Raw genomic sequence first — 23,711 nt, 5'->3', positions numbered from 1 at the left:
ATCCTAGAGGGACCTTGCTGGCAGGGCCCAAGTGCAGCCCAGTTTGACAGCCCTCCCCTCCCCGACAGGCTGACCGCCGCCAGTCGATGGCTTTTAACATCCTCAACACACCCAAGAAGCTCGGGAATAGCCTGTTGCGGAGGGGAGCCTCCAAGAAAGCCCCATCCAAGGCCTCTCCCAACACCCGCAGCGGGACCCGCCGCTCTCCTCGCATCGCCACCACTGCAGCCAGCGCCGCCACTGCTGCTGCCATAGCTGCCGCCACTGCCACCCCTCGGGCCAAGGGCAAGGTGGAAGCACTGATGGGGAAAGGAAGGGGGTGGATGGACTCTTAGAGTGGGTGGAAGCAGGGTACTCCCTCGGGCCACCCCTTGGGAGGCTTCCACTGTGTGGCCCAGCTAGCCCACTGGGGGTGGGCTAAGAGAAGGTGCTCTCTTACTAGCTGCTCCCTGAGGACGGGAGACACAGGGCAACTCAGCACAGCCAGCAACTGATAACCTGGAGCTAGATGTGTCCAGGTCACACCAAGGAAGGGATCCTAGTCAGAGGGGTTTGGAGCTAAAAGAGGCCTCAAGGCCAGCAGTATCTGCTGGCATCACAAGTCTCCCGCCAAGTGACTGTCTCTCTCTCTTTCAGGCAAAGCACTGAAGGGCCAGGACCAGTGAGAGGCCCCACCTGTGTCCTCAGTGCCGACCTCGCCTGGTCCTTTTCCTTCTACTGTCCCTTTCAGTGCCTTCTCTCAGCTCCCAGGCCAGCAGTGGCCAAACCCCTACAGACAGTGATGCCTGCCCACATCCCCAGCCTGGTACCTGGATCTTCACAGGAGCCTTCGCTAGGTGAACTGAGGTGTTCTGAGTTGTCCCCAGAGGCCTGGAGTGTCTGGGTCTTCTCCCTACCTTGCCTCCTGACGTTTTCTTAGAACAAAGTCACTTTTCCATCACAACCAGACTTGAGGCTGGCTTTGAGTGGCTGGGCCCAAGAGCCTCATCCTCCTCAGCCTCTGAATCCAGAAGGGACCATTGGAGGAGCAGGCCCTGGTCCCTGCTGCTCGTGGTGGCTGGGCCTAGCAGGGCCCTTGCTTTTGAAGTCCAGGACTGGACATTGACCTAGCGGGTGCACCTAGAGATGCTCCCATCCACCCAAGGGCTCAGCTGCCCAGAAGATGCTCTTTTCCAGAACAAATAGGCCCCATGCCTGGGGGTGGCAGTGGGGAGTGGGAGGGGAGCAGTCTTCAGCTGCACCTCATCCCCCCTTCCCCAGACTTAAAAGTGGGGTGGGATTTTGGAGTGATGGGAAGGTTTTTAAGGGCCAGGGATGGATCTTTTTCTAAATGTTATTACTTGTAAATAAAGTCTATTTTTCTCCCTTAAGTGCTGAGCTGTCTTGATTTGTGTGGGAAAAGGGAAATTTAGGTTCATTAGGGTATTTATATCTTTGTCCCTGCCGAGTGTCCCAGACTACCTGCCTTCTCTCAAATCCCTTCTCCTGGCCTTTCTGGGGCCACAGGATCTTCCCACACTTTTTTGAGGGCCCGTGTTCCCGGACTTTAGTTTTGTCTTTAGCTTCTGAGTGATAGTCCCCCTCTTCCCACACTCCCTCCTGGGATGGGCCAAGTTCTGTAAGTGGAATGAGGAGTTAAATGACAGAGCAGATGTCATCATGCCTCCACTGAAAAATCATTTATGAGTACCCATTGTGGACCCAGGCAGCTGTGGATCAGAAATAGCATCTACCCCCACCCTTCCCTGGGACAGTCCATTAAAGGGAAAAAAGAAAGAATACAATATTAAGTCGATGCAGAAGAAGGCCTGAGCTGCAAGGGCAGCTCAGGTAATGATGTTCATCCAGGTTCTGGAGTTCACCTGTCTTGATGGTGAGGTAGAGGGGACCCGCTGGAGGGTGAGGTTTCTTGAGTGCAGGGCGCAACTGTCCTTAGCCCAGCCTGGGGAAGCGAAGGCAGACAAGGCTCAGGGCCAAGGGTGGGGACATCTCTCGTAACCTTTCTTCAGGCCATGCCTCCCCTGCCTGCATCCTAAGTTCCGCTTGGGAGTACAGTGGACGTTAATGGAGGCCACTCCGGGCAGAGCCCACCCTATCCTCCCCATACTACTCCTCCTGTCCGTGGAAACCTCCACTCAGGTTTCTCACCCAGAGCTGGGCCACGACGATGTGACGCTGGGCAGTCTGCTCAGGATCGGCAAAAACACAGGAGAAGTTGGTATTGCGCAGGGTGGGGCTCAGCTCCTCTAGCATGAGGGTCGTCTGCAGCTGGGTGCGTGGGCCCCGGCGCTCCCGACTGAAGCAGAGGAGGAAAGGCCATGAGAAGACCATAGGAGGAACCCCAACCACCCCCCTGCCTGCCAGCCTTGCCACTGCACCCCTCACCTGATGCTGCCCTCCCTCAGCCGACCTGGGAGGTGTTCGATGAAAGAACCATTGCCCAGCCAGTACAGGATGCTAAAGTGGGGGAAGCGGCTACAGGCGGTACAGGACAAGGTCAGCATTCCATCTAGGGACACATGTGGCTGTTAGCCCTTCTGGAGAGCACACCCTCCCCTCCACCATGCTGCCCTCCCCCCTGGCTCCCACAATTCAGGAACTGGATTACTGCTGTACACACCACCCAGGTGGGAAAGTCCGTTAATGGGGAAGTGTGGTTGTCTACAAGGCAGGCCTGGGGCTGAACAAGAGGAATATGGATGGGTACGCGTCCTTGGTTCAGATGACGACTCCTGACCCTGTTTCTTCAAGATGGCCTTTTCCAGTGCTCAGCTTTGGGGACTCTAGGACCCCTGGTCAAGGAGGCAGTAGGCCACTGCTCCTCTAAGATGGCCAGAGGGCAAGTGGGCTTGGGTGGGGCGCAGGCTGGGCCTCGGAGCATATTGCAGTCAAGGCTCTGGGAGTCCTCTGACCATCCTTATGTCTGAATTCTCTCCATCCCATCTTGGGAGCTGGGCCCTGCATCCACACTCATGATGCTGGGTGGGAAAGGGGATGCCGAGTGCTCTGGCAAGCTGCCCTGGCTGGTGGGGCTACATGGCAGAAGGCAGTGGAAGGGGGCAGCTCAGGAGTCAATCCCACCTTTGGGCCCTCTGTGCCCACAGCTCACCCCTGACCACTGTGCCCTTTTAGGCTCCCATCAGAATTGCTCCTTACTCAGTGGGACTTCCAGTTCCGGCCAGGTCACCTCCATTGCTGGGCACTGCTTAGCTGTTGGGAGCCCGGAGGGGCAGGGGTCCTTTGTGATCCCAGATGAGCCAGTGACAGCGGTGGTGGCCTGAGGTAGAGGTGTGGCTCCAGCCAGGTGAGAGACTATGTGGGCACATAGGAGCAGGACAGGCAAAGGCCTGGGATCTGAGGGCAGGACAGTCACAGAGGTCAACTGCTGTCTGCCTGGAAATGCTCAACATCCTGGCTTGGATCTTGGCTGGAGAGGGAGCTGCCTGGATGCAGCTCTGGCCGAGATTCCTGGGCTCTGCCCAGGGAATCAGAGGGGCAGAAGGACTCCTCAGGCCCCACCTCTTGGCCCTTTCTGAATGGAGAGAGGCTGGACAGAGGCTGAAAGGGAGAGCACAACAGCAGGGTGGAGCTCCCCTGGAGGAGGGGGGGGGGGTGTGTGTGTGCCTGCTCCACTCCCTTCTGTTCTCAGGCCCTACCCCACCCGCCCTTGCCAGCCCCTAGGTCCTACCTGGTGTCCGGTTCTGTCTCATGGTCTTGACGGATGTGTAAGGAGCTGGCGTGCCTGGCTCTATTTAACTGTGACAACTTCCTCCTCTCTGGGGCTGGTGGGGGAGGAGAATGGGAGTAAACTACTTCTCTCACATCTTCTCAGTGGCTTGTCTGGATCCCAGCCATTTGTATGGGCCTGTCCTTCCTGTAGACTCCACAGCTGTCCCTCGATCTGAACTGAGTGGGTTGCCAGGCAATGCTATTTATTTACTCCAGGCATCCCATCCAGCACAGGCTGGAGCTCTTTCAGAATGTAGCAACAAAGCTGAAGATCATCTAGTAACCGTCTTTCCCCACTCTAGCTCTTATTACCATTAACATTATGTGGTTATGTGTCCACTCTAACCCCTTCATTATAAGGATGGAGAAACAGACCCAAAGAGGGGCCAAGGACTTACCCCGTCACAAAGAGAGGCAAAGCTCTCTTCACTGGAGCTGGTTCCGGGAAGGACAGGATTAGTGAAATCCTTCTGGGAAAACATTCTCCACTCCCCTCTATTTCACTTTCACTTTTGTTCTAACCATGGAATCCAGAGTAGGCTCTGAGTTATTAACAGAGGGCACACACGTAATGCCAGTCTGGGTCCAGTCTGTACACAGCACCTCTTCTGGGAGCCGAAGTTCATGATGGCCCAGAACCTTCCTGCTAACTCACAGACCCCCGACCCTACTCTCCAAGTGGCATCAGACTGGATCTTTCGTCCCTGCTCAGCTTCACCCTCCCAGGGGCACATACGGTATGAACTTATGAGTCTCCCGCAGATGGATTCTTCTGTCCCAGTCAAGGGTTAGGACTCTGGCATCCACCTTTGCTCTTCGGAACCAGCCTTTGCTTCTACATGAGCAGACTTCATGCTTCTTTCACATTCACACTGATATTCAAGGGGTCAGCTCTCCTTGGCACTGGGGGCCCCATATTGGATCGCTTTGACCACTCCAGGCTCAATGTCACACCAGCCCGTCATCCTGGCCTTTCTCAGGCTCTCCACTCCCTCCAACCACCAACCCCACCCCCACCCACCACCCCACAAACTATATGGCCAGAACTATAGGTCTAGGTTTACTAGGAAGTCTAAATTTCCCCCTACCTGGCTCCCAAGAAGCCCCAAAGAGCCCTCTTTTTCAGAATCCCCCCCTTCAAAGCTCAACACTCAGTCCAGCTGTGTCCAGACCCACATGAGCCATGACACAGGAACTATGCTGACAGCACTCTCCAGCCTTGTGTGCAGGAACCTCTCAGAGTCAAGCTGAGGACTTGGAACATAAACTGGAGCTTTGGCCCTAAAAAGGAGAGGGCGCCTCAGGGAAGTAGGGGAGCAAGCAGCCCAGCGCTGGCTTCAGCAATAACAGAGCTATATGAATGCACCAGTCTGGTGGCTGATGGGACAAATGGAGCTGGGGCAGGGCCAGGACTAGGGTGAGGTTAAGTGAGGCACCCGGGATGCAAAACTGGAGTAAGCATTTACTATCAGGGTCTCGCCAGTGTCTGCAGAGGCAGAAAGACCAGGACTGGTGATTAAGCATGAAGGACAAGACCCAAGTGTCTGAGGTTTGTGGTCTCTGTGTTCTCTGTGATGGGATGCCCAGAACAGAACCAGGGAAGCCAGGAGATGGAACTAGGTTTGGAGTTCATGAAACTCCTCCCTGGGAGTGCCCCTATCTCTAGCCATCAGGTCAGGAGGCAAGGCTGCCTGGGGCTTCTGAGACAGTCCTTTGGGGGTGGGGTGGGGATGGAGGAAGAGGAGACAGGACTCTACCTTAGAGTGGAACCAAGACAAGAGTTGGGCCACCGGGAGGTCATGGGACTCAGGCTTGAGTATGAAAAGTATGAAAAGAGAGCCTTGGACAACCTGGTCTTGGCTTCTCACATGAGCCTGAAGTACAGGGGGAACAAAAGTGGAAGAATGATCCCTGGACCCTTCAACTGGGCGCACCAGCATGAGCAGTGGGGGACTATGGGAAAACACAGCTGGGTGAGAGAAGCCAAAGTTGAGAGTGGCTCATGAGAAGAGGTGCTGGCAACAGGGCACTGACCTCAGGAGGTGAGGAAGAGAGTCACCCAGTGATGCCCCAGGGCCCTTCTGCCACAGGACAGGAGACTGGCATCACACTATTCCCAGGGATAAGGGGTGGGGCCAACTACCCCTAGGATCCAGCTCTCAAATGGGAATAGCAAAAGGCAGCAAAGACAAGGTACTCCCAGGGACCCCAGGGAAGAATAAAGCAAGATGGATGTTCAGCTTTCCAACCCAGCTCACGGAGCTTTATTCAGAATGGAGTAACAAGATCCTGCTTGGCTCTTGCTGTGCTTGAAGATGCAAGCCCAGCTGGGCCATATTCCCTAGGAACCCAGTGCTGAGGGCCCACATTTACCCTCCCACTTCCTTCAGAACTCCTAGGGCCAGAGCTGGGGCCTACCTGGAACCTGTTTTTAGATCCCTTGCCTGGGCCTTGCCTGCTTCTCTTCCCACCCACCACCACTCCTGTTGCCAGGCCCGGGTAGGCCCCATGAACGTGGAAGCTGACAGAGGGACATTCCCTGGGCTGGGAATCCCCTGGCTGCTTCAAGGGAACACTGTCTGACGACAGGGAGGAGTCTTAACTGTCATAGTCCTTCTGCTACACACAAACAGACGCACATACTCTCTCTCAGGCTTTCAGGGAAGGAAGTGAGTGATGTGGCAGGGTAGCCTTTGGCACGTGTCACCACTTCCGGGCTAAAGGTTCTGTTCACATAAGGGGCCTTCAATCACTGCCACCCATAGCAGTCCCCATGGCCCAACTACATATGAATAGACTCTGTTCTTGGCTGAGTACAGCCCAGCTTGGGGGCAGGTTACCCAAGCTGCTGCTGTTTCTGGTTGCCCCCAAATACATCCTCAATGGATTACGAGGTTCCAGGGCTTCTCTCACTAGAAAAGTCACAAGGTTCCACTTGCCTCAACCAGTCTATGGGACCTGGACAAGGGAAGACAGAGTCAGACACAATACCGATCCCAGGCCCAGACAGGGAGGAGGGAAGATACCTCACCCCTCAGTGCACATCTGTGGCACCAGGCAGAGCCCATTGGCTCTCCCACACTGAGTGAACCAGACTGGAGCCCCACAGAAGGAAGGAAGGAAAGATGGGGGTGGGATTGGCTGAGGCTCTCAGCCAGAGATGAGAAGGCTCCTTTAAACCAAAAATGTTGTGTCTCTGCTCCCACCCTGCTCAAGCAAGGAGGGTAAGGCCTGGAGGAGTTGGGGCAATTCCTATGCTCCACAATAAAAAAGGTTTTTAAATATATTCATCAAAATAGTATTCTTTTAAAAAGCCCCCACTGCTGACAGCCCCACTGGCTGGCTCTCCATCGTCTCCCTCCCCAGCCCGGACACAGCCGGAGGGGTCCTGAGTGGCCCAAGTGCCCCTCTGAGTCTTTCCCACCCAGGAGGTCTTGGAGGGCAGGGAGGAGAGTGCCCTGAGGTCCATAGTGGGTGGATGCTCTTCTTCCTGACTATTCCAGGCCCAGGATGTAGTTGATGCCTTGCACCAGGCCAATGATGACAGGCTGCCAGGCTACCAAGTATCGAAGCCAATCCAGCAGTTGCCCGTACATGACGTGAGGCCTCTCCCAGCTGTCAGTGTGTTAAAGAGGCTATGTGTAAGAGCTGCTAAGGTTGGACTAGGGGATGGGTGAGAGGGTCTGCCCACACTTTCAGCTGCTCCACAGAAATGAGCCTACAAGGAGAGGAAGCCCCAGCCAGCCTCTCCATGTCAGAAGGAAGGGCTAAACCCAGAGAATGGGGGAAGGAGAGAACAGGGAACCAATGCAGAAGACAGGACAGACATGGGAGAAGGGTAGAAAGGTGAAACTAAACTAAGACCAACATGCAGAAGAGGGCCTCCCATGTAACACCTTCTTGAAGACGAACCCATTGGTGTTAAGTAAGAATACACAGTCTGAGACTGCTGTAAGTGCATCTGTGCCAATGGCTGCAGGGAGGTGGACAATGCGATAAAGTAACCCCAAAGGTTCTTGTAATGTCCACAATGAAGGCTTTCTAGGTCAAGGAAGGGGCTGAGTCTAGGGACCGAGTTGGAAGAGAGCAGGGAACAAGTTAGTCATGGGATAACCCTGGGCAGAGGCTCTAAGGAATCCCCACCCACCACTAAACACCAGGCCCTACTGAGGCCAAGAGGTCCCAGAGATCAGTTCCGTTCCTTTAACTTTACAACTAAATGCTGGGCCAGACATCTAGAGAGGAAGTCTGGGAATCCAGCTCTGGGGAAAGCAGAAAAGGAACATCACGACACTGTGAGGGAACCCCTCCAATAGCATTAGAAAGAGCAGCCTGGCCCAATCCCTGGGAACTAAGGGAAGCCCCAAGTCTCAGCTCTACCATGGAGTTACTTAACTGTTCCTGAACTAGACCCTGGAATAACCAAACAAGAAACCTTATGGGGACAGGCTAGAGCCTCCTGTTCAGGGGCTGTGGGAATGTGCTAGGTGGGAATGCAGTGGCCCCTGCCCAGCCCAGCCAGTGACCAGGGGATAGGGAGCCCTGGTATGGAAGGAAAGGGAGAGAGGGGGGAAAAAGGGGAGAGAGGGAGGAGAGAGAGGGAAGAGCGAGAGGGAGGAGAGAGAGGGAGGAGAGAGAGGGAGGAGAGAGGGGAAGGACAGAGCAAGTGAGCGAGCAGTCAGGGTAGGGAGAAGGGAGAAACCTGGGCCCCTGGATCCCAGGGGAAGTGAAGTGGGGGGAGGGGCAGGGGCAGAGTAGTGACTGGGAAATTTCCAACAGACAGGCAGAGAGGAGGAAGAGGAAGGTGAGGGCAAAGTGGGGAAGGCCAAGAGGGTACAGGACATAGCTCAGAGGAGCAGTGGTCCCGGGCTGAAAGTGGATGGGAACAAGGAGTCCCTCAGCCATCCTTGCATCTTGCAGGCCCCGCAGAGGCACAGAGCCTGTCTCTAGCCTCACATGTCACAGGTAAGGCATTACTCATTAGCTATATAACCTTGAGCAGGTTATTCAACCTCCAAACCATTTCATTTGTAAAATGAGGAAGGTCACCAAGTTGCCAGAGAATCAAATGAGATAATGTGAGCAGAGCACTTTGTTGAAGTGCCAACCACACAGTGAGCAAACAGTAAGTTGGGCTGCTACTGCCATCAATTTACTGTTGGGAGATCTAGAACTATGATGAGAATCTGAGCTGCTGGTCCTGTCCCATGTTCCACCCCCTACTTTCCTAGATCACGAGCCAAATGGAATGGTGGGTATGTACCAGGTTGGGGGCAGGAGGAAAGGCCACAGAAGGACACAAATGCAGAGGGCTGGCCAGGACTTTCTTCCCACTGCCCATTCCCAGCAAGAACCCAAACAAAGGATACGGATTGCTGAACATCCTCTTGAGATCCACCTTCTCTTTGCAGTAAGGACATGTCTGCTTCTTTCCCACAATGCACCAGCCGCGGATGCAGAACTCGTGGAATCTGAGTACCACTGGTCAAGGGAAATGGTAGGCAGCCGGGATGGCACTGGAGCCCCATGCCCATGCACTAGCCCTGGAGAAAGGTTCAAATCCTGGCTTCACCTCTTATTAGCTGTATAACCATGGACACATCCTTTTTCTCTGACCCTGTTTCCTCTCATGTGAAGAGAGGAAAATGATCTCTATCTTACAGCGTTGTAGTGGGGCAAAATGGAGAGAATACATGGCACAGAATGGGCGCTGAGTAAGCACATGATAAATACTGGAAGTATCATTCAGGGAGACTAGATTCTGATACTGAGCGATCCAGCTAGAGGATGCTCCTCTTTGTGACTGAGCCAACCTCAAGGCAGCTAGTGCAGCCTCAGGCTCCTTTCTGATCCAGCCAGGCTATAAACACTGTTTACATAGGTGGCCCCCAGCTGTGGAAAACAGTGAGGGAGGCTGCGATTTCCACTCCTGGGCGTCAGTTTCTCTAGCAAAGAACACCACCCAAATGTCTGCCCTTTTGTGACTCTCTCGCACTTCAAGGTTTGGACAATATGCCAGGGTCATGACCACCCCCTCCTCTCCCTGACTAGAATGCCATGTGGCAGGAGAGATGTGGCCCAGGGGCTCCAGACAGGATACACATGATTGCAAGACAGCCTATATGTGTTCTCGATGATGCCCTCTTCACTGACATCCACAAAGATCTGCTGCCCACACACGGCACACACACTGTCCGAGAGGTGTTTGGTAGGCATGCCTGACTCGCTGTAGAACTGGGAGAGAAGAACAAGAGGAAAAGACAGGAAAGGTGTGAGAATCAGCCCAAGTAGGAAGGTACCACAGAGGACTTAGGTCTTCTGAAGAGGAGGCAAAGTGCCAGGGGGAGGTCCCACAGCTAGAGAACATCTTTTATATGCCAAATTCACTTCATCTTTGCGAGGTCGATGGGGAGAAAGGGACACCAGAGATGGGTTGGGAAGTCAGACCCAGTAGGACCTGAACCCTGGTCTAGTCAGCATCAGGGACAAGGAAATCAGAGGTAGGAGGACTCAGGGCTGGCGACCCAGAGCTGTGTCAGGTAAGCCGCTCTGTGGCCAGACTATACTTCCACTAGAGATGGACAACATCTCTTCTCTAAGATTAAAAACAGTCAAATATCTTTGGTGCAATGTCGGTATGGTGATGAGGGCATTCCCAGACACCTGTGGCAGCAGCAAAAGAGGCTTACTCCTTTTGGACAGCATTCGGACAGCATCTCAAACTGCCATGCCCTTTAGCCCACTGATGTCACTTCAAGTAAGGTAAAGAAGTAAAAATATCAAAAAAGCCTCATGTATACAGATATTCATTTAAGCATTATTTCTAATTAAAGAAGCAAAGAGTTTTGCAATTCTGTAAAAAGTTAAATAGAATTACCATATGACACAGCAAGTCCATTCTTACATGTACCCACCCCCCAAAAATGAAAACAAAAACTAAACACACATTTGTAAGCCAATACTCAAGGCAGCATTATTCACAATATCCAAAAGGTGGAAACCACTCAAGTGTCCATCAAAAGATGAATGGATAAAACCAAATGTGGTATACGCGTACAGTGGAATATGATTCAGTCATAAAAATAATGAAGTTCTGATCCATGCTACCACAAGCATGAACACTGAAAACTTCCTAAGTGAAATGTCAGACACCAAAGGTCAAATATTATGATTCCATTTATATGACAAAATATCTAGAATAGGCAAATTCACAGAGACACAATGTAGGTTAGAGGTAGCCAAGGGCTGGGGGAAGGGAATGGGGCGTTATTGCTTAATGGGCACTGAATTTCTGTTTGGGGTGATGAAAAGTTTTGGAAATAGTGGTGATAGTTGCACAACACTGTGAATGTAATTAATGCACTGAACTGTACACTTAAAAATAGCTAAAATAGTGAAGTTTTAAGTTACATATACTTTACCACCGTAAAAAATACCATAAAATAATAAAAATAAGCAAAGAAATGGAAATAACCATGCATGACTCAGAATAGGAGAATGCCTAAATAAGTTGGGTACACACTCAAGGGACTGAACAGGCAGCGAGTCAACAGGAAGCCTGAGGTGTAACAGTAAGTGTCAAAAATTGATGGCACAGTATGATTGGTACCATATGTAAAGACAAGCCCAAATCTATACAAAGAGAAAAGATCAGAAGGAAATATGTCACAATGCTCACACCAGTGATGGTTTGGTAGTAGCATCATAGGTGGTACTTTTCTTTTTTTTTTTAATTTTTTAAAATGTTTATTTTTGAGAAAGAAAAAGGGTGAGTGGGGGAGGGGCAGAGAGCGAGAGGGAGATACAGAATCCAAAGCAGGCTCCAGGCTCTGTCAGCACAGAGCCTGACGTGGGACTCAAATTCACGAACTGTGAGATCATGACCTGAGCCAAAGTCGGATGCTTAACCAATTGAGCCACTCAAGCGCCCCTCCATAGCTGGTATTTTTCTTTTGTCTACTTTTCTGTACTCAAATTTTCCTTAATGAACATACATTACTTTTAGATTAAAGATTATTTATTACCATGGTGAATTACAATAACCAATTCCATGCTCCAAAAACAAACTCCAAATTTTGTATACTTTCCATGTGGTTTATTCCTTCTTTCTTTTCTTTTTTTTTTTTTAAGGTTTATTTTTGAGACAGAGAGACAGGGAGCACAAGTGGGGGAGAGGCAGAGAGAAGAGGGAGCATCCACAGCGGGCTCCATGCTGACAAGCGGAGAGCCCAATGCGGGGCTCGAACTCAGGAACCCTGAGATCATGAAGTTGGATGCTCAACTGACTGAACCACCCAGGTGCCCCTATTCTTAAATAGCTAAATAGCATTTCCCCCTGACCCCAAAGAGAAAAGACTTGAAATTTATTTTTTGACATTTTCTAAGATGTATTGTTTTTTTCCTTTCCTTTGCCTTAAAAACTGTGGTAAAAACCACATAATATAGAATATACATCTTAACTACTTCTAAATGTAAGTTGATCAGTGTTCAGTCTATTCACACTGTGCAACTAATCTCCAGAACTTTTAAACATTTTGCTAGACTCTATAATGGACTGTGAAAAAGACTTTGGAGTTTGTTATTACAATTCATCTGGACCTGTAAGATAGTTTACTATACCTAGCCATTTGTATGTCCTTAAACTTGAGTTTGCTCTCTCTTTTCTTCTGTTTGCAAACAAATGTCTTCTGAAAAAGCAAAGCCCTGAGGCTGGGTGAGAGAGGAGACGGCACCCAGGTGCTGGGACAGGGAGTATGAGAGGGTGACACCAGGTGCCTGCCAGAACTTCTGCTCGACATGGAAGCTTCCCTCGCTCCAAGCTGTCCTCCTGAAGAACAGCCTCTGTCAGACATCAGAACTGCTATCCAAACCCAAGACTCCTCCAGGATAGAAGGCAGAGATAACACACTGCCCCCAAGAGTCCATGAATATAGAGCTTCCTGCCTTCACTCCCACCTCCCTCCCTTGTAAAACACTCTGAAGTAGCTCAAGTTGAGTGCTACTTATCACAGAATACTAGAGCAGCCCTAACACTGGGGAAACCAAAGCGCAGAAGAGGAAATAAACAAGAGGGTACTAGAACCCAGACCCTTTGACTCCTACCCAAGTTCCCATCCAAGTAACATCTGCAGAATGATCACCTACTTAACTTGCCAAAGGCCAGTTATCCAAATAATTACAATTTGTTTATCCAGAGTACAAAAGGCAGTGGAAAACGATAAGCTAGAGTCAGAACGCAGGGTCAAACCTGTGGGAGTCTATGAACTGTGCAACTCTCAAAAGCTGGAATCTCATAATGTTAGTGTTGGGGGGCACCTCTGAGAAACACTTCCCCAAAGCTTGACAGGCTGATGGCTCTGAAATGTGTTCTGGCTTAGAATTTCTAGGCACATCAACTAAACAGAGAGGGGAGACCAAGAGGTCTGGGTTCAGCTTGGCACTGAGTCCTTGTACAATCACGTGGCATAGGAATATGGCCACTCGCTCTGGCCCACAACATTGGCAATAAGAGAACTAAGAATGCTACAACTCAGGAGACGGTTTAGAGCTCTGAGGAAGAGCTTAACCTCAAATCACCCCAGAGTTCTGCCCCCAGAGCACCGGGGCCAAGGGTGCAAGATCAGGGTGCCTGGGTGGCTCAGTCGGTTAAGCATCCGACTTACTCTTGGTTTTAGCTAAGGTCGTGATCTCACAGTTTTGTGGGTTCGAGCCCACATTAGACTCTGTGCTGGCAGCACGGAGCCTGCTAGGGATTCTCTTTCCCTCTCTGTCTACTCCTTCTCTGCTTGCGCTGTCTCTGTCTCAATCTCAAAAAAGAAAAAAAATAAAGGATGAAGGACAAAAAGAGAACTTGGATGAGGTGAAGACAGAAAAGAAAGAAGGTCACAAAAGTATCTGTCTTAGGCCCCTCATTTCTGGAGTTCTTCCCACAAGGCTAATGTGGAAACAGGCAGGCAGAGTCAAATACTACAGTGTTTCAACAAAGCCCTCAGGTAAGCTGTCAAACCAGGAAGGCCCAACACCCCCATGGCTCACAGAGACCACGCAGGAGACTGTATCAGGAGGCACTGAAGTGGGGTTGGGTAAAATACAGAAAGGCAGATTTCAGTTTAACCTTAAGAGCCTGATCCCTTGCTAGAATAGACTCAGGGGAACCAATGGTTTATTAGGATTAGACAGACCTAAGTACAGTCTTCTGTCACTTACCACCTTGATGAACTTGAGCAAGCCTTCCAAACCCTTCCCTCTTCCATCAAAATATATTGGGTACCTACTGAAGTACCAGCCACTGGACCATTATATCCTGGGGATATAATGTTAGAAGAGCATAAACCTGACCTCTAACCTCATGGAACCTACAGCTACAAGAGAATGACATTAAAAAAATAAATACTGGGGCAACTGGTTGGTTCAGTCAGTTAAGTGTCAGACTTGATTTCAGCTCAAGTCATGGCCTCGCGATTTATGGGTTCAAGCCTTGCATCGGGCTTCACACTGACAGGGCAGAGCCTGCTTTAGATTCTTTCTCTCCCTCTTTCTCTGCCTCACCCTGCTTGCTATCTCTCTCAAAATAAACAAACTTAAAAAAATTTTTAAATACTTATAGAAAATAAGAACTACTAAGTAGGCTAAAATAAGAATTAAAAAGGCAGTACAGGGGTAAGAAAGAGGTTCCTAACTAGGCCTAGGTCACGTGAGGAGGTTTCCTTGAGAGAGTGACAAGAAGTTTCTTGAGGCTGAGAGGTAATGGGTGGTGGGCATTAGGAGAGGAAGAAAGGCAGAAGAGGGAAGAGGCCTTGAGGTGGAAAGGAGCCCGGTGCACTTGAGAAACTAAAACGAACCCAATGTGGCTAGAGTTGTGAGAAAGAGGAAAACTGTGACACCTTCTCAGCCACGTGAAGAATTCTGGACTTGAAATGGAAAGTCATCTAAGGCATTTGATCAGACGCGAATTTTTAAGATTACTCTGTCTCCTGCGTGGAAAATGGAGTGGAGAGGAGGCCAACATGAATTCAGAGGCCAGCTAAGGGACAATTCTTTAAAAGCAAGAGATGCTGGAGACCTGCGCTAAGGGGACGTCTGGGCTAATTTGATGGCAGTAAAAACTGAGAGTGGACAGACTGGTGATGACAAATAGATAGCAGAAGACTAAAGATATGGTACTGAAAAAAGTGCTGGGTTAGAGGTCCAGAAAGTTAGAGAAAAAGAAAAGGGGAATGCCTAGGTGAAGTGCATTGAAGATGCCTTAGGTATGAGCTCAGGGAATAGTGACATTCCAGGGAGGACAAGCTACAGAAGACAGCGAAGGAAAAGCAGGATAGAGATGCATCACAAAAGCCAAGGAGAAAAGACCCTTTTAAGAAGTATAGAGTGGCTGAGTCAATTCTATAGTTGGCTGAGCAACTGATGGCTGCTGAGGTCAGAATTAGTGACACAGTCACTGGTGACCTGAATAAAAAGGTCATTTCAGAGGAAGAGTTTAAGCTGAGGCCAGATTAGAATGAACTAAGGAGTATGTGGAAAGCAATCAAAAGGAGACAGGAACTTTCTCTAAGTTTAGCTGTGAAGGACAGGAAATGGGTCAGTTGTTAGAGGAGAAAGTAGGTCAAAGAAAGGATGTTTTTTGAAAAAGAATGCTTCAAAAGTTAATGGGAAGAGCCTAGCAGAGAAGGAGAAGTTGAAGTCATGAGTGAGAAAGGAAGTTGATAGCACAATGGGTCCCTGAGAAGGGAAGAGTGTATGGAATCCACAGTGTAGGCATGGCTGGCTTGTGATGGGAGAAAGGACATTTTCTCCACTGTAACTAGAGGGAAGGAGGAAAGATGGGTGCAAATCTGTGAGTAGAAAACCCAACACAGGTGCTTGTGCACAGCAGGGGCTCAGGAAACAAAGAGGAGTTGCATGCCACACCAGTGAAGAATGTATACACCATGAAAGCCCTGTGAGCTCACCCAGTCTGACCACTTCTCGACAGGGGAGGAGACTGATGCCCAAGGAGGAGGGCCTCGTCTGAAGTCAGAGAGAGCTGGTGGCAAAGCTGAGCTGGTGCCTGGTCAGTTGAAACTTGGTGAAACACTGAATAAAATATCCATTTCTCAGGGTTATAGAAGAGATTCCATGTGACAGAATGGTCTGAGAGGACTTCAGACAATAGATGGCATCCAAGAGACAACTGGCATATGCTCATGATTTAGGATTGGTCTGTTCTGTGTCTTGATCTGTGTGTTGGGTAATGAAGATACAAAGACAAATTCTACAGGGTCTCTCTGCTCCAGGTGATCACATATACAAAACAGGTAGCTTTCTAGCAAGCACTAGTGTATGCTAGGTACACTGGACAAATGACAGCTACCATCATCATCCTCTACTACGTGCCATGGGCCAAGCTACTCTGCAAAATGCTGTGCATTAACCTGTTTGTTCCTTACAATTCTTTATGTCTGGTAATATTATTACATCTGAGAAAACAAGATCGGAGAGGTAAAGTAACCTGCTCAAGAATACACAGCTAATTAAAAGTGGATTAGAATTTGAAATGAGGTCTGACTCTAACCCCCTAGCTCTTTCCACTACTTCAGACAGATGAATGGACAGCCAGTCCTGTCCTAATGTTGTCTGGGGCACAGAAACTTGTTGAGAAGAAAGCATGAGGCAGGACTCATGGCCTAATGGAGCAGAAATAATGTGCCACTACCCTGCCTGCCCAACAGTTCTCTCTTTTGAGCCCCAGAAAAACAGGCTTGCCTATTTCACAATCCTCTGTCCCCCTACCCCCACCCAACATGACTTTTGGGTATGAATGGAAACTATATGACTGATTATCACAAGCTCATGACCTCACAGTGACCAGCTGGGGAAAAAAACAAAACAAAAAAACACCATCCAAGGTTCCCTTGACACAAGAGTTACTTTAGTTCATACTACAATTACTCCATGTGAGGCAAAACAGCTATTCTGCACTAAACAAGAGTAGTGCAGAATTGTAAAAAGGAATTGAGAATGCATGTTAATACAATTGTAAACCTTATGGTTTCATTTCTAGCATGCCTTAAGTTAATTAATCACAGATCTTTGTAGGTCAAACCACTTTCAAGGGGGACCAAAAGACGAGTCAGCATAGTTCCAGACCTGGTAGATGGAACAGCTTCAAAATCAACTATGACTCTCTGGGATTAGAGCTGTGATCAAAGAATGTACAAAAGACTATGAAAACAACTGGGACTGAGATGTGGCATAGGCACACAATGGAATTTTACTATCTCAGCGGCTACACTTATTTATTTATTTAGTCTTTTAAAAATTGAGGTACACAATGGAATACTATTCAGCCTGAAAAGGGGAGAAAATTCTGACACACATGCAACAACATGGGTGAGCCTTGAAGACATTATGCTAAGTGAAATAAGCCATCACAAAGGACAAATATTGCATGGGTCCATTTACATGAGGTACACCTAGAGTGGTCAAATTTATAGAAGCAGAAAGTAAAATGGTTGTTGCCAGGGCTTGTGGGGAAGATGGACTGTGGAGTTATTATTTAAGGGGTTCAGAGCTTCAATTTTGCAAAATGAAGAGTTCTATGGATGGATATGGTAATGGCTGCAAAACAATGTAAATGTAGTTAATGCCACTGCAGACTTAACAATGGCTAAGATGGTAAATTTTATGTGTACTTTACCACGATTTAAAAAAATGACTCGGTCTGCTACTTGGAAGTGAGCAGTGGTGGTGCTAGTAAAGGTTGCAGTTGGTCATACCTGGCACACTATAAATGGTTGACAAATAACTGTTTCTTGAATAAATGAAAGAATGAGTTGGCTAACAAATGCATGGAAGGCTGGAATTTCCTAGCTTTCTTAAACTGCCTTCCCCAAACCATTCATCAGGTTCTGGCTTCAAGGCCAGGGATATTCTTGAAATTCAGGTTGCTGTGGCTCAGGGGCCCATGTGTTCCTAAGCAGACCACAGCCCATTTGACTAAAGACTGGGGCAGATACAGGAAAATCCTGGAATTCTCAGGGTGAAAAGAACTGTAAAGGTAGGGCAGTCTATCCCTTTATCCCAAGTTGGAGTTAGAGTCCCTTCTCCCATATCCCTGCCTAGTCTCATCTGTTGGCATCCTGAGCTCTAGCAATTAACCTGCCACTAAGTCTCCGCAACATTTGCTGTGGGGAAACTATGAATGAATGAACTCCTGGTGACTCACCCAGTACTGTCACAAGCCATGGTAGTCTTCCTATGACCCGCTCCCTGCCCCCAGAGATGGGGGCCTGGGGAAACAGCAAACTGTTATTATTGTTGAGGTCAGCAAGGTCACATTCTGTTGGACAAGAGCTAGGCAGAGTAGCTCCCCTGAAAGGGATAGGCATTCTCAGTGTCAATTACCTAGGGAAGATGTGGATCATCATAGAAGAAACCAGGATGCAGATGGCTGGCCTGAGGTATAGGCATATTTTTTGTCAGACATGGGCTCTGGGTCTAGACACTTGGAGGATAGTTGTCTAGATGTGGATTCTAGGTGGTGGGTGCTAAGATGGCACCTGATACACAGAGATAGGCCGAGAGTTGGATGGGGCAGGGTCTGAAAGTCTGGGAAAGGAGATACCCTGCTTCGTCAGACTAACCTCATTCAAACTCATATCTATTTTCCTGCTATCAGCCCCAACCTTTTAATAAAGTTCAATGTCACTGTTTGATCCTTATGTTCTTGTGCTATTAAGAGGTATTGAAAGACATGTGGGTTTAAGAGGGGTCAAGAGCTGGGGCTTGAGGCACTCCCCACCCTAGTGAGAAATTCTCCCACTAGGTCTCTTGGTGAAGCTGCCACTCACATCACTTCCCACTTCATCTAGTTAGCTCCTATGCATCAGCTCAATAGTCCCTTCTTCAGGGAGGCCATCTCGGAGTCCCGAGACTAGGTCAAATGTCACTATTGCATTTGTTCACACCATTATGAACCTTTCCTTCATAGTATTTATTGAGGTTATAATTTTATATTTATTTGTGTATTTATTACTTTAATACCCATCTCTGTCACTAGGGCGTAAACTCCTTTTGGACAAGGACCACGTACACCTTTGTAATTCCAGCATAAGTCCAGTGCCCTGGCACGTAGGAACCATTAAATAAATATCTATTAAATGAATGTTAACTTCCTGAATGGTAAAGTGGTTCTTTCCTACAATGGCTCTAAAGTTAAAAATTCCAAGGTACAACTGAGATCTGGCTTTCCAAATTTTAAGGAAGGAATCTCCATACCATACTACTTATATCTTGAAAGATTTTTTTTTTAATGGTTTATCTCTTCCATCAAACAAGCGATGCTATCCTGAACTGTCTGGAGATGTCAGGAGGCAGTTAAAAGCCTGTGTGGGGACACCTGGGTGGCTCAGTTGGTTAAGATCTGACTCTTGATTTCAGCTCAGGTCATGATCTCATGGTTTGTGAGATGGAGCCCCATATCAGGGTCTGCAAGAACAGTGCAGGACCTGCTTGGGATTCTCTCTCCCTCTCTTTCTGCCCCTCCCCAACTTGTGTGTGTGTGTGTGTGTGTGTGTGTACATGCTCTCTCTAAAAAAAGAAAAAACAAAGCCCATGTGAACTTACCCCTATGGTAGACGCCATATAGTCTGCACACATTTCTGCAAAGTCTCGCTCAAGAACTCCATAGTAGAGGCCATAGAAGAGGAGAGAAATGCCAAAGTCCATAGCATCTTCTGGTTTGATCCTGTAAGGGAAGCAGCATGGCCTGTAAGGCCTACCCTAAGATGCAACTGCTTTGGATTACTACTGTGGGACACATAAGGCAGCAACTAAAGTGGTAGGCTTTAAGGGCTAAAGCAAGCGTTGGCACACTAAGAACAAATCCAGCCTGCTACCTGTTTTTATATGGCTTGTTGGCACCATCTGAACAGGCTAGCACTGTGAGCTACAAAGACCAAGCCAAGGTATTCCCTAGTGCCCCTCTTCCCCACTCTGTTCCCAGTGCCTGTCTCCTCCAACTGGCAACCATGCCTTACAGCTGCCTAGGGCCCACTCTGGTTGGCACCTACATGTTGGGGACTCCACTGCTGGCAATCACTGGACACCAACCAGTGGAATTTCAGTCAGGAAGTTGGCAACTCACCAAATTGCCTCACCTCCAGCCAGCTGCCTAAGTTGAAATGACTGAGCAAGGGCACACCAGGACCTGGGTTGTCACTGGAACAGAGAGTGAAAATGATCCCAGTGGTCACACACCCCCTTGTAAGGCCCCTCCTTCTGAGAATGTCTCATCTGATGGCAAGTGGGCACAAAGCATGCCCACCATCTGAGACAGCCCATCCCTCAAACAAGGTAGGGCAAGGGAAGAGTTTCCCCTCTTGTTATACTACATATTATCCTAGACTTTGCCTTTTGTCCATAAAGTCTAAAATATGATTTGGCCCTTTACAGAAAAAGCTTGCCATCCACAGCTTTAGAAATAAAGATAAAGTCAGTTAGTAAATACATACATACCAGTTACCATAAAATTTTAGGTTGTATCTATACATATTCTGTATCATGTCATCAAAGTTAAATTTTGGTCCAAGTCTACTTCCTAACAAGGACAAAGATCTTATCTGTATATTAGGAGGCTTGTTTTAATAATTCCAAGGACTAATAATTTGCAACCTTCAGTCTTTAAATGTTTATTATAGAAAACAACCTTTTTAAAAATATTTGTACCAGGAACTGTATGTGTTCACTTAAAGTCGTAAATTATATTTATCTTAAAAAGTTGAGTTTACTCATGAATCATGTAATATTTAACCTAGTAACTAGACATCATGATCTTATACCAATTAACTCGATTAGTAGCATAAAAATGGTCAAGCCTCTCAATTCTGTTTTCTTCCTGGTATAGTTTATGCAAATAAAAAAGAACTGTAATTAAAAGAACAGCCGGGGCGCCTGGGTGGCTCAGTAGGTTAAGCGTCCGATGTAGGCTCAGGTCATGATCTCACAGTCCGTGGGTTGGAGCCCCGCATCGGGCTCTGTGCTGTCAGTTCAGAGCCTAGAGCCTCCTTCAGATTCTGTGTCTCCCTCTCTTTCTGCCCCTCCCCCACTCACTCTCTGTCTCTCAAAAAAATGAATAAACGTTAAAAAAAATTTTTTTTTAAAGAACAGCCATCTTGGGGAGCCTGGGTGGCTCAGTCAGTTAAGCATCCGACTTTGGCCTCAGGTCATGATCTCGTGGTTTGTGAGTTCGAGCCCCACATCAGGCTCTGGGCTCACAGCTCAGACCCTGGAGCCTGCTTCAGGCAGAGCCCTCTCTCTCTGCCCTTCTACCCGCTCACACGTGCTCTCTAAAATAAACAAACATTTAAAAAAATTTTTTTAAGAATAGCCATCTTTAGTATAATGCAGAATCTTGATTTTTGTTTTTTTAACCACACAGGTTAGGAAGATATCTGGAAATATCTTGGTTTTCTTTGATAGGACATGTTAGACTCTATTCCAATGAGTTCCTATAAATCCTTGTGGAGCCTGTTATTGCTTGCAGCCTGTACTACCCCTGGAAGAAAGAATTCCACAGTATCCTCTCACTATATAAAGTAGGGCTTACTCCTTTCAGTTTCAAAAAGGCTCCTGAAGCACCTGGATGGCTCAGTCAGTTAGGCGTCTGACACTGGATTTTGGCTCTGGTTGTGATCTCACAGTGCGTGGGTTTGAGCCCTGCTTGGGATCCTCTCTCTTTCGCCTTCTCTCTGCTCTCTGCCCCTCTCCAGCTCTCTAAGTAGATAAATAAACTTAAAAAAAAAAAAAAAAAAAAGGCTCCTGCCTACAGTGTGCCAAATTTGGGAAAGAGTCCAGTGGTGCTGACTTTAAATCTGAATCCTAAATCTGTAATTTCAAGTGCACTGTCCTAGGCTTAGGATTCCTCATGATCCACAGTCCACAGTCCCATCACCTCAGCCATGAGACCACATTTCCACTCTCTTCTGCCTTTACTTACTGTACCCTACAGTCTCAGAGTCCAGGATTTCTTGGCTTCTGCCTTAACTGGGAGTGAGGGGGCTTGTACGCTGACACGAATCTTTTTGAAATCTTATGACAATATGGAGTAACAGCCAGAATTTGACTCCTGGTAATATATCCTTAGGAAGCAACAAAACAATGTTATCTGAAACTGAAAAACACCCTAAGTGCCCAACAATGGAGCGGGAGTTAAATGCCCACAGGTTAACTTTCTAAAAAAGTGTGTCCTTAGAAATCTGATAAAAGTGGAATGTCAGCTACGTTACAAGGCAGCAATTTTATTAGTATACTGCATCTAAATTGGGAGATTCTTAAAACTGGCGAGGGAAAGCTTTTGAGGTAGGGTGTTTCCCACAGCCATCTGGGTGGTCTCATTCCCTCACATCCCAGCCCTGGAACTACTGTAAGGACTGTTATGGACACCGCTCTGCTGTTTCCCGCCCTGTATACTTCTGGGTGAACCTACTGCCAGGTTCCAACTGTGTCACATGAGTTTGTCTAGGGGTTGACAAAAAACGTTTTGTGTAAAGGACTAGATACTATTTAAGGTTTGTGACCTAAATAGTATTTGCCACAAATATTAAACTCTGCTGCTATAGTTTTATTGCAAAAACAGCCATAGACAATGCATAAACAAATGAGTATCACTGTGTTACAATAAAAACTTTCTTTACCTTAGAAAAAAACAGGAGGTAGACCAATTTGGCCCACAGGACAGTTTGCCAACTCCTAGTCTCCCTGAACATAAGACCACTCAGGTAGAGTGGACGCTGCAATAGATAGTACAAACATGGACAAGGAAAATGGCTCTGTTACAGTGATGAATGGAGTAATGGTAACTGGCTATAATCATTATTATGCCTACTTTTTAAAATACTTTTTCATTACAATATAAATTCTTGGAAAATATCACCAATGATTTGGGACTCTAACTCTGTATGTCCAGACACTCCTTTCTCTTGGCCAGTGCAAATCAGGGAGGGCTCACCCTCCCTTATTCCCCAAAGCCCAAGTGTCCTATCCTTGGTGCCATGTCCCCCTTGTTAATATCTAGGACTTGCTCCAGGAAGAAAGGTACACCATACCGGCCCCTCCTCCCCAAACACAAGCAAAAACAAAAGCAAAGGATACTTACTTGAATAATAAATTGAGACCAAAGAGGGTAAACATGACAGCCATGTAGCCAACAATGCCTGTGGCATAGCTGATTTTATAGATCAACAGGAACCACTTATAAACCAACCTGGAGAAAGGAAAGAATATTAGCACAGCTGACACAGAAACTCTGGCCTAGGGGCCTCTGGATTACCAGAACCTCTTATTCACACATCAATGGAGAGAGCAGGTTCTTTGGTTAGGACTTACTGAGCAACTTTAGTTACTGTAATGGAGCTGGTCACTCCCTTAATGGTAGAAACACCTCCACATACCAGGGAGCTAGTGCTATTTTCCTGGTCCCAGACCAAGCAAAGAAAAGAGAGCCTTAAAAGGAGGTTTTGGCCTCAAACAAACAGCACAGCTGACCTCAGACAGCTATGTCATCTCAAATTCAGATTAGTTGGATAAGGAAGTGAAAACTACTAACTACAGCTATGCTCAGAAGGGAATAGGTGGGGAAGGCTAGTTGTTCTCGTCAGAAAAGAGAATTCAAGGGAAGATGAATAAGTAGAATCAGCTATAGGCTTTTCCAGTTGGGCATGGTTAACCTGAATACTGCTTTGCTCCTTTCCAGAGGCCAATAATGAAATGGTGTCTAATGGATTTGCTTCTGAAATGATTTTCTGGAGAAGAAGGGATAAGGAAGGAGGCACTCAAAGAATACCTTTGAATTGGATGTGTGTAGTGGGGGGGGGTGGGTGGAGTGGGGCTGTACAATGCTAGTGAAGGAGGAGGAGCAGTGCTCTCTAGAACCCTACAAAAAGGAGTGTGAAATCTGGTTGGCTGACCCCAGCCAGGTTCAGAGAGGAAAGATGGTTCCCTGA

At 47.9% G+C, this 23,711-nt stretch overlaps 3 protein-coding genes across 15 annotated transcripts in view; 1 reads left to right on the top strand and 2 right to left on the bottom strand.

The window, feature by feature from the left end:
* The window catches only part of NUMA1 (nuclear mitotic apparatus protein 1), a 72,284-nt gene extending 70,914 nt beyond the window's left edge, over nt 1–1,370 (top strand). For all 8 annotated transcript variants that reach the window (XM_027039713.2, XM_027039715.2, XM_027039714.2 and 5 more), the window contains 2 exons: nt 69–290; nt 637–1,370. In XM_027039713.2, coding sequence (XP_026895514.1) covers nt 69–290; nt 637–648 — 234 coding nt within the window. In that variant the 3' untranslated portion in view covers nt 649–1,370. The remainder of the gene's footprint in view (nt 1–68; nt 291–636) is intronic.
* Nucleotides 1,371–1,657: 287 nt separating this feature from the next.
* IL18BP (interleukin 18 binding protein) lies at nt 1,658–5,815 on the bottom strand. 3 transcript variants are annotated; one of them, XM_015062104.3, is made up of 6 exons: nt 4,128–5,815; nt 3,689–3,782; nt 3,157–3,354; nt 2,386–2,509; nt 2,149–2,296; nt 1,658–1,942 (listed from the first exon to the last, which is right to left on the bottom strand). In XM_015062104.3, exons 2-6 carry the CDS (start codon nt 3,708–3,710, stop codon nt 1,859–1,861), a joined length of 576 nt encoding a protein of 191 aa, XP_014917590.1. In that variant the 5' UTR covers nt 3,711–3,782; nt 4,128–5,815; the 3' UTR covers nt 1,658–1,858. The 3 variants fall into 3 exon arrangements, with proteins under 3 accessions (XP_014917590.1, XP_026895537.1, XP_053059609.1); XM_027039736.2 differs by having other exon boundaries at nt 4,475–5,815; XM_053203634.1 differs by having other exon boundaries at nt 5,487–5,815.
* Nucleotides 5,816–6,987: 1,172 nt separating this feature from the next.
* The window catches only part of RNF121 (ring finger protein 121), a 79,534-nt gene continuing 62,810 nt past the window's right edge, over nt 6,988–23,711 (bottom strand). For 3 of the 4 annotated variants that reach the window (XM_027039724.2, XM_027039723.2, XM_015062103.3), the window contains exons 5-9: nt 22,865–22,972; nt 19,336–19,456; nt 9,830–9,963; nt 9,099–9,200; nt 6,988–7,344 (exon numbers count right to left, since the gene is read on the bottom strand). In XM_027039724.2, the coding sequence (XP_026895525.1) occupies nt 7,224–7,344; nt 9,099–9,200; nt 9,830–9,963; nt 19,336–19,456; nt 22,865–22,972 (586 nt within the window). In that variant the 3' untranslated portion in view covers nt 6,988–7,223. Of the gene's footprint in view, nt 7,365–9,098; nt 9,201–9,829; nt 9,964–19,335; nt 19,457–22,864; nt 22,973–23,711 lie in introns of all 4 variants that reach the window. The other variant, XM_027039722.2, reaches the window with a different exon arrangement.

The sequence above is a fragment of the Acinonyx jubatus genome, chromosome D1 (assembly GCF_027475565.1).
Source record: "Acinonyx jubatus isolate Ajub_Pintada_27869175 chromosome D1, VMU_Ajub_asm_v1.0, whole genome shotgun sequence".
NCBI classification, from domain to species: Eukaryota; Metazoa; Chordata; class Mammalia; order Carnivora; family Felidae; genus Acinonyx; species Acinonyx jubatus.
The sequence above is the reverse complement of the archived record's forward strand: the minus strand, read 5'-3'. Positions and strand labels throughout refer to the sequence as shown.

Bases quoted from the DNA above. Each gene is read 5' to 3' on its own strand.
- IL18BP (XM_015062104.3), bottom strand. From the start codon at position 3,710: ATGAGACAGAACCGGACACCAG. The intron at 2,510-3,156 runs GTAAGGAGCAAT...ATGTGTCCCTAG, and splicing joins GGAACTGGAAGTCCCACTGA to ATGGAATGCTGACCTTGTCC. The intron at 1,943-2,148 runs GTGAGAAACCTG...TCGCTTCCCCAG, and splicing joins TCGTCGTGGCCCAGCTCTGG to GCTGGGCTAAGGACAGTTGC.